This window comes from Borostomias antarcticus (genome assembly GCF_949987555.1).
Source record: "Borostomias antarcticus genome assembly, chromosome: 18".
Lineage (NCBI taxonomy): Eukaryota > Metazoa > Chordata > Actinopteri > Stomiiformes > Stomiidae > Borostomias > Borostomias antarcticus.
This window is the reverse complement of record NC_140251.1, coordinates 5,665,838-5,675,910: the sequence shown is the minus strand read 5'-3', so window position 1 is coordinate 5,675,910 and position 10,073 is coordinate 5,665,838. Positions and strand designations below refer to the sequence as shown.

General features: G+C 48.6%; 1 protein-coding gene across 1 annotated transcript in view; it reads right to left on the bottom strand.

Moving 5' to 3' along the window:
• Positions 1–5,210: 5,210 nt before the first annotated feature.
• The window catches only part of tspan18b (tetraspanin 18b), a 36,541-nt gene continuing 31,678 nt past the window's right edge, over positions 5,211–10,073 (bottom strand). The window contains exons 4-9 of the mRNA XM_084452713.1: positions 8,841–9,035; positions 7,996–8,070; positions 7,783–7,881; positions 7,271–7,447; positions 6,379–6,462; positions 5,211–6,125 (exon numbers count right to left, since the gene is read on the bottom strand). Coding sequence (XP_084308839.1) covers positions 6,078–6,125; positions 6,379–6,462; positions 7,271–7,447; positions 7,783–7,881; positions 7,996–8,070; positions 8,841–9,035 — 678 coding nt within the window. The 3' untranslated portion in view covers positions 5,211–6,077. The remainder of the gene's footprint in view (positions 6,126–6,378; positions 6,463–7,270; positions 7,448–7,782; positions 7,882–7,995; positions 8,071–8,840; positions 9,036–10,073) is intronic.

Sequence of the window (10,073 nt, the reverse complement as noted above, 5' to 3'; positions counted from 1 at the left end):
ATTAACTAATTATTGGTTCAACAGTAGTTACTCAGTAACTACTCATTTGTTGTGTACTTTATTGTAAAGCATTACCATAAAGTGTTTAAAAAAAGCATATTCAGTTATATTCATAGACTATTCACAATTGACTATTAGGTTACTAACTAACTAGATACTAACTGAAACTAGCAAAAGTGAAAATGGTTTAGGAACCGATAAGCAGAATCTAAATAAAAATTTCTTAATGATTCCTTAATGTTATCGATTGGAATTGGAATTTCGTAACCACAGGTTGTCAATGCCCAGCCCTAGCGGCGGGACATGTTTTTTTGTGTGGATGCTGTGGAGAAAAGAGGAGCCCGCTCCAGCGCGGGACTGATGCTGACCGTATAGCCAGGACGCCGGCGTGACCGACCTCGCCGGTCCATCCGTGGTCTCTTGCCTCATCTCGCCCTGGAAAGCTAGAGGTTTTCACTGTTGAAAGGATCTGCCCCCCCCGTGCTTTCCCCCTTGACCCCTGGACATGCAGCGCTCTCTGTCTCCACCGCAGTGATCAGCCCGGAGGGGCTACAACCACCCCCCCCCACCGCCACCAGCCTACCCCAACTCTCAAAGCGGCCCCTGCTTCTCAACACTGCTCCCCTCTCTCCTCAATGTGCTTTCAATTAAGGGCCCTGGTGGATGTGGGGCCTGCAGAAACCCCCCGCTCTGATTTATGTACCGCTCTCGCTCAGCCCTCGCTCAGCACGTTTTCACTGGGAACCGTAGGCCCCCTGCCGCACGGGGTCGAAGGTCAGAAACACAGCACGGTTAACCCTCCTGTGGGCTCGTGGGCACCGTCGGTCTCTCTTCCTCCCTCTGGTCCTGACGGACAGATACCGCCATGACGGGGAGGGGGGGGTAGTGGTGGGGGGACTCAGCTCTGCGCTAGCCCCTCCACCCCCCGCTGTTCATATGCCAGGTATAGCTGTCAGACACAAAGTGGGGATGTCTGAAGATGAGACCGACCTAAACCTGACGGACTTAAGTCACACATCGCCCTCTTGGTCATTTTATAATTCTTTTTTATTTATTTATTTATAATTCAGAACCTCTGGGGTCTTTTATTTGCGACACGGTATAGTGAACACACAAATACACACACATGAATGAGTGGCGACAACCACACACAACACACACACATGCATCTTGCATGCACACAACCTTCTTGCTATGAGGCGACAGTACTAGGTACTACGCCACCGTGCTGCATGTGAGCGATTTTAGGGTTCAGTGTCTTGCACGAGGACACTCCGGCACTGCCAGGATATGGGGTCAAACCGAGGACCTTGCGATCCCCAGCTGGCCACTCGTGACCCGGGGACTCAGTTCAGGGCACGGAGTCTCAGATGAAGACCTGGTTACGAGCTTCCACATCTCAAATCTCAACACCCTGAGCTCCGCAGACTGACTGACATCGTTCACTCTGACCAGCCCTGATAACTCATGAAGGATAAAGGACAAGTATTGAATTTGAGGATGAACAGTAAATGGACATACTGTACACACACATTCACACACCAATGGCGGCAGCTGCCATGCAAGGTGCTAGCCTGCTCGTTGGGAGCAATTTGGGGTTCAGCGTCTTGCCCAAGGACACTTCGACATGTGGACAGGAGGAGCTGGGATTAGAACATCCGACCCTGCGGTCACCGGACGACCCGCTCTTCCTCCTGAGCCACAGCCAACCAGCGGTCTCTTAACTAGCCTCGATCAATAGTCTGGGGCTACTAATCACTAGACATGATGACTGGCTGTATGGACCACCGCAGAGCAGATCTGTGGTGGTCCTCTCACATGGAACAGCTTGGGACATCTATGTGTAACAGCAAAACCCAAGTCCTGACTGAAAACATGTGGAGTCACAGAGTAAGAGAGAGAGAGAGAAAGAGAGAGAGAGAGAGAGAGAGAGAGAAAGAGAGAGAGATCTCATGACAAAACCGACGCTCTGCCCGTGCCTGAGAAACGTCTTGTCCCGATGGAATCATTTCCTGGCAGTAACAGCTCTCTTCCTGCGACGTGGTGAGCAGTGGGCACCACACTGTGCGTCACAGAGCCCATGGCAGGGCAGTCTCAGAGCCCCGGTTCCCTGGAAGGAACTCTGTCGCTGGGATGCTGCGGGCAGAGAACCAGGCCCGGGCTGGAGTCAGCACAGAGAGAGAGAGTGAGGGGGGGGGGGGGCATGTTTAAGGTGTATCTATCACTTCTCCTCCCCCAGATCCCAGTGACCTATCAGAGCGAACGCCAGCCATCGTTTTAATACACGGTCTGTCCTATCGATCAAAAGTTTGACATGCTCTCTGTACATTTTCCCACACACTCGTGAGCGCTGTGGAGGAGATCTGTTCCGTCTTTGCTCTTGTATGGTTTCTGTTGTACAGTCCTCGGGGGCTTCTTAAGGCCCTGAGCTCTCCACCGGACCTAACACCTTCCACACTGCATAAACACAATGCAGGGAGAGAGGAAAGCTCTACGTTGGAGTGGGGGGCAGGGGGGGGTTATTACATGCAGGAAAAAATACTTTTTAATTCCATCGGGAGTCTAACCACCAATAAATCAGCAAGCAATGAAAGTTTCCTCTCTAAACAGTGGGCTAAAACAAACTCAATACCCCCCCCCCCACCACTCTCAGCTCCTTTCTCCCCCTTCCTGGCAGGAATTTTTATGAGGAGAGATGGTGAACTATGTTTGAAGATGCAGCACAACTGTTTCTTAAGAACCCCCCCCCGCACCAAAATCCGTACCTCTTTGATATCCAAAACCTACTGTTTCAAGAGAGTCTGTGATCCAGATAAGATTTTCGTAAGGGCAACTGATTTTTAGGACTAACTTTTTTTTTCTCGAGACACACATTCCTGTTTACCACAGGCATACTAAAGACGATTCCAATTATGTGGTTGCTGTTCCTAACTGAATAGTATTGAGCGAAGATACAAGTTCTATTCTGTATTGGCAGACAGTCCCGATTGTTCCTGGCAGCCACACTGCACTCGGCCAAATCCAGCAACAGGCTGGCGGAAAGACAAAGACTAAGCAGGGGCTGTCAATATCAAACATACCCAATATCACAGCGAGCCAACTTCATGTTCTGGTACTCTTCAGTGAAACGACTGTGGTCTTCAGCGGGGCTGATGTGATCTCCTACCCTACTGCTTTCAAAAGGCCCACACACGTTAATACTGCCCCAAATGCTACATTTGAAGAGAAAATACGCCTCAAGTCCTTTGTCTTTCTGACCTTACAACGATCCACCTTTGATCAGTAGAGCTAGACAGGTAACTAATTGATTACACTCTGGTCCTAGTGACACTGCAGGGTGGTGGTTGTCTTACCGGGGCCTGACGCCAGCAGGTCTTGATGGAGAGGCGAGCACCTTGGGCTGTGTTAATGAGACACGCGTGTGAGGTGACCCGTGCCGTGCTGGGGGGAGTACAACGCCGGGTCCAGGAGTGGCTGAGCTGACCAGCAGTAACACTTAACAGCTGTTAAAAACTCGGTGAAATCCTGACCTGAATCCATGCAGACATTTCTAGGGGGGCTCTCTGACAGATGCTGCTACTGGTGCTATACTCTCTGATTAAAAGGTCAAAAACAAACTGTTTCTCAGATACCAAGGACATAATGTTTTAATTAAGGAACAGGCCTTAGAGAGTCACGTCAAAAATACTTCAATGGTGTAAGATGCAAGGAATTTCAGCTCCCGAGAGTCACATCAGAGTTGGCTGATTAGAGACCCGTGGAGAGGTTAACCAGCAGACAGCGTACAGGTTGCAGAGCCTGTTATTGTCTGTCTGGCGGCCAAACATCCATTCCTGAATGACTCTGAGTGGTTTGAAATCAACCAATACGACCTAACCATCAGCACCACTTTGCCAAATAAGAGTTCAATAGAGACCATTACACAGTCAAGACTTCTGTGAAAGTAGACAGACCTACAGTAGGCTAGGCCTACTAAGGGTCTAAAATCTAGATCAATACAGATGTGCTGCTTCCCTCTAGTGGTACAAAGGCATGCTGCAACTAGGCTACATCAACCTGCATCTTCCTATGTTAAAACTCGAAGTTCTCTGCTTCGTTGACCCTCAAGGGCTTCTTTACCGGTACACAAATGTAGGCCTACACTCCATGTCAAACGAGTCAGGCTTTCCAACAACAGCATCATAACGCCATTCCATTCCGACCGATGCATATCATTGGCGCATGTGCCTTGCAATGCAAACAGACAGTCTCTCTGCCGGTGCTGCCACCAGCTGGTCGCCTGACTACTATGCACAGCTGTGCCGACTTGGAACTTGGAACTCGGACAGGCGGGACATGCTCACGCATCGGGCTGATGTAAAAATTGGATGATGGGGCGCATTACAAATAAAAATTACATAAAAAATAATAACATGCTGGTGGATGCCGTGAAGCTACAACCAGTGGAATGTCTATAGACGGCGGACTAGACCATGGGTCAGCAACCTTTACCATCAAAAGAGCCATTTTTGGCCCCAAAAAATACATACAATACCCGTCTGTAGCTGCAAAACATATTTGACCCTTAAAATGAATGCAGCGTTTCCCCTTAGAATTGTTTTCAGGCTTGGTGGTATGCACCCAGGGGAGAAACAGCCTGGCAGACGAGACTCACCTTTTTAGCGATGAGTCTGGCTTCCAGACTATGGGAGAGAGACACATGAAGGGGGAGAGGGTCTGGGGGTCCTCCCTAAGGAAATGTTGAGTTAATTTCCTGCATTCTGGTGAATTTGTATGCACCAATTTGTGCTGGATTATCTTGTCTGCTATCTAGTTAGCTAACGGCGAGTCGGTGACCAGACGTCCCGATTTCTCCGGGATTGTCCCGATTTCAAGCTGGCTGGCTTTAAACTAAATGCCGTTTAGTTTAAAGATTGTTCTCGTTCAAAGCTGCTGCTATGATACCCTATTGGGATACATAATGGTAACTGTCAGTAAACTCTTTTCCTGGAAGGGGTTTGACTTGCCCTGCTTTCTCGAGTTTGACTTAACTGTCTTCCTGGAACGGAAAACCCAGGCTTTCCCTTATTTGGGGCTTAGCGAACTCAGGATTTGCACTAAACCCGCTTTCTGGAATAGGCATAGGCTACCCCCCAGTAGTCAGAGGCAACTTTACGAGAGCCAGTTCTCAGTGTCAGAGAAATTCACAAAAATCAACACAAGCCAGGACAACAAGTTAGAATGCCATTTTATGTCATTATTTTTCAAGAATCTAATACAAATGCATACACATACATTTCACCAAAAACACAACCACTATTGCAATTAACATCAAAATACAAATAAAAGAATCAGAAGTCGGCTTTCTAGCTGGGGAGAATCAAAAGGGCCACATGCAAACATTCACAAAGGTAGATGTGCACACAACACACAAATACACACACACACACACACACACACACACACACACAGGTAGACGTGCACACAACACACTCACACACACAACACACTCACACTTGGACATTCACACGCGCACATGACACTCACTCACTCACTCACTCACTCACTCACTCACTCACTCACTGACTGTATGGGGCATTATAATAGCCTACAGCATTAGAGATGTGTGGCTCTAACAAAATTATTTGTGAAGAAAGGTGTGTGATAGCATAAAAGGGGCAGGGTTACAGCAAAAGTGTACATAAAAACATCTATACAGTTAAACCAACTTTACTCAGTATAAATATTCTTCATCCAAAAGTCAGTGCAGTGCCTTCTGCTCAGGCCTCACCCAGTTCCTCTCCCCGCCTGGTCAACGTCACACCCAGTCCATGCTAGACCCGATTCACAAATAACCTGTTCCACTTGACACACAAATCACTTTACATCTGTTTTTTCTCATCTCTTGTTTTTTCGCTGAGGGTTGTGTTTTGTTGGCACCCAGTACCTCAGAGGTCCAGCTGTGAAGTACGAGATGTACGACAGGTTGTTTTTCCACCACATTTTGAAGATATAAAAGAGAACGACAAATTTACAAAGTGTTCATTTTTCTTTTTCTCCTGATTTCCCTTTTGAAAAAGTCCATCAACGCAGCAGCCCTACTGGATGCCCCTGAACAGACACATGGCAAACACCATGGCGAAGAGCTGTGGACAGAGGAGATCAACAGGTGACACACTTCCTACATCTAACACACAATACCAGCTTTCACCACTAGATGGCGAGATTGCACTTCAGGGGAACGTGACATGTTTTGACAAAGCAATTTCCAAGAACATCAGGTCTCATCAGATAGAAAATCCGATTTCCTAACCTCAGACGAGCATTACTCATCTGATGAACAGACTGAAGACAGGGGGGAGGAGGGGGAAGGACAGCTGATGAAATGTAACGTCGTACCTCGATGGTCAGCACCACGATGGCCAGCGCTCCGGCCACGTAGATGTACAGCTCAAAGTAGTCCACCACCGCCGAGTAACATCCCTGTGGGAAGATGGACTCACTCACAATTCATAAGGTACTCAACAAAAGGCACTTAAATGCAACAGACAATAAAAATAGCATCAGCGCCATAACTGAGCAAGGCTTTTAACAATGGCCTGTCTGAATGGCTGAGACGTGGCCCCCCCCCCCGGATTCAATGACTCCTAATGAGGACCCTTTGTGTAGACAGGGGAGGGGGGGGACGCCTTCCGGAGATCTCCCATTGTTCCGCTGGCTTGAACAACAACAGGTGGAGAAGACAGCAAAGCCTCTCCCTATCAGCTTTCCCTGCAATTACATTTCAGCCCCAAGGCATTCATTACACACACACACACACACACACACACACACACACACACACATACACACAGATAGACACGTACACAGACAGACATGCAAACACACGCCTGCTTGCACACACGCATGCACGCACACGCACACACACACACACAGATAAACAAAGGCTAATGAATACACACATACACACAATTGGATACATTCTCTGAATCACATCATACAATGAACATCCCAGACAGTATGCAGTGCATGGACGTACACAGACCCTTTCTGCTTACACACACATATGCACGCATTCACGCGCACACAAGGCACGCGCGTACAGTACGCGCACCCACGCACGCCCACACACACACAAACAAACACAACTACACATCACACCACTCAGTCATACTACACACTCTCTTGTTGATACCCAGAACATGGCAGAGCCTGGGAGGAGTGCGCTGGTCCCCCGTGACGGAAGCCCCCTTCCGGGGGGGGGGGGGGTGGTTCTGGGACCAGGACCCACCTTGTTGTTGCGGAACATCATGTTGCCCGAGAGGCACTGCTCCTGACTGACGTAGGCTGCGTCGCCCGGCGGGCCGCCTCGCTGGCAGCAGGCGGCGGGCACAGAGTCGTCGGGGTTCATCAGCCTGAACAGGCTCTCTTTAAAATCCTCCGGGCTGTTCACTCCGCAGCAGTCGAACTGAGGAGGGGAGGGGAGGGGAGGGGTGAGAGAGAGAGAGAGAGAGAGAGAGAGAGAGCTGTGAGAGTGCCTGTGTCGTGTGTGCATTGTGGTTACAGTGGATTCCACAGTGCATGTGTGTGTGTGCACCAGCATGAATATTGACCTAGAAATAAGCGACAATGTGGCCGCGTCGTGACGGGGTGGAAACGTCTCTACTCTCAACGGTTGTGAACTGCAGCCACGTGGGGGTAGTAATAACTCATGAAACGAGCGTGCGTTTATAACGGTTTTGTGCACTTGCGTAATCGTCAGCAGTAGCAGAGTGTGTGTCGTATGTTAAAGCGCTGCCTTACCGTGGTCATGATGGCGTTCCACGTGGAGGTGAAGACGTCCGTGTTGTTGTACCCCTGGTAGTGCCTCTTCAGCTCCTTGGTGAAGTACTCTCTGGTAAGCTAGCGCAACAGCCAATGAGATTAGAGGTTAGGGTCACCATAGAGATGCTGACAGTATCGCTGAAGGTCATTGGACAGTGGAGAGAGGTGGATTATAGCCGTGGGTCAACTCACATGCTCCCGGAATATGAAGGCCAGGATAGCAGCAGCCAGCTCTGCCAGGAAGATGATGAGAATCAACATGAAGAACTGACAGACAGAGAGGGAGGGGGGGAGAGTAAGAGAGAGAGAGAGATAGAGGGAGGGGAAGAGAGGGAAAGAGAGAGAGAGGGAGGGAGAGAGAGGGAGGGAGAGAGAGGGAGGGAGAGAGAGACAGAGAGAGGGAGTTGTTTTATTTTGCACAATTAAAATACAAAATAATGACAAAAAAAACAAATGATAAAACAGTGCAGGAAGAGGCAGGAAACTCAATGGGCTTATTTGAAGCCTCCACCAAAATAATGTTAAAAATCATCAGTGTTATAAAGAACACAAAAATAACAACAGAAAATAATATAGCTACATAAAAGTGATGGCAAATTGATAATGACCATATATATATATATATATATATATGAGAGAGAGAGAGAGAGAGAGAGGGAGGGAGGGAGAGAGAGGGAAGGAGGGAGGGATAGGGAGAGAGAGAGAGATGGAGGGAGAGAGAGAGAGAGGGAGGTAGAGGGTGAGAGAGAGGGAGAGAGAGAGAGGGGGAGAGGGAGGAATGGAGAGTGAGCCAATGTGAGTGCGACTCACTAAAAAACTGAATCTGTGTTTGCCCGTTTCACTCAGCATTAAGTATTCATGAGGCTCGGTGTATGAAAGGCAAATGGTGGAAGATGTTGGCTTCTATATTTTTCCTGGCCTCTGTTCCACTTAAAACTTTAGAAAAAATGACCAATGACACACACAAACACGCAGACACACAAACACGCACAGACACACACACACACACACACACACACACACACTGAGTCACTTACGAAGAGGAGCAGACACTTGTTTTCACGGATGGCTCCGCAGCAGCCCAGGAAACCGAGCAGGAAGAGCATACCCCCCATGGCCAGGATGATGTAGACGCCGGTGAACAGCAGGGGGTTGGCCGCCATGATCTCCCTGAAGCCCGTAGGGTCCACCAACACCCACACCCCCACACCCAGGAGGAAGGAGCCCCCCAGCTAAGAGGGAGGGAGAGACATTGGATGTAGGGGAAGAGAGAGAGAGAGAGGAAGAGAGAGAGACAGAAAGAGAGAGAGAGAGGTTAGAAGACTGCTATGACAAGGGATTCATATTCATCCATCTGTGTATAAACTACACAGCTACACATCTATTCACTGAGCAATAATTCAAGCATTTAGTAAACATATTGTTCCGTTTCTGTACAGCTTACTTCAAACGTACATACGCCATGTCTGCAAGAAGGCCCCATTAAACACACACCGGGACTGAGGGAGATGAGAGAAGAGCAGGGGTGAGAGAGGGAAAGGCTGGATATCTAGAGTGCTTTAATGCCACAGCAGGGGGAGGGTGAAGGTAAGTAGCCTGGAGGGGGGCTTTGAACCCCCCCCCCCATCACTCCTCATACTCTACCTGTTAAAGTGACTCTTCCTCCTCTCCCATCATCCTTCTCTCACTAAAACCCTATCTCTCCCTCCCTCCCTCCCTCCCTCCCTCCCTCTCTCAGCGGAAGACTCCTGAATGATTAGGAAAACGTGTGGAAGGAGAGATGGAAGGAGGGAGGGAGGTGGAAAAGATATAAGCCTCAAACGCTCCTCTGACAACTCCCTTCCCCCACGTCTCTGAAAAGCTGGGTCTCTTGCAACGAACGTTAAGAGTCTGTCAGGCCCCCATAAAGGGAGGCGGCGGACATTTTGAAAAAGACAGACTTCCCCTCAGGATGGTGAAATGGTCTGAGACTGACTGTACACACAAAGAGAGAGTAATAACAACACAGGCTGTTGAGCAGCTAATGACGAGTGAATTCAACGTCACCACTGATCGACTACGGCTGTGGCCTCAAGCAGCTGTGCGTGAGGGAGTCTCTAGTCAAGTCAAGTGACACTTTATTCATAAAGCACATTTAAAAACAACCGTGGTTGACCAAAGTGCTGTACAGTGGGACAAAAGGCACTAAAACAATAAAATACAATATAATAATAATATAATAATCCAAACAGGAAACACATACATAGATTAATGGGGTGCTAAGCTCATCA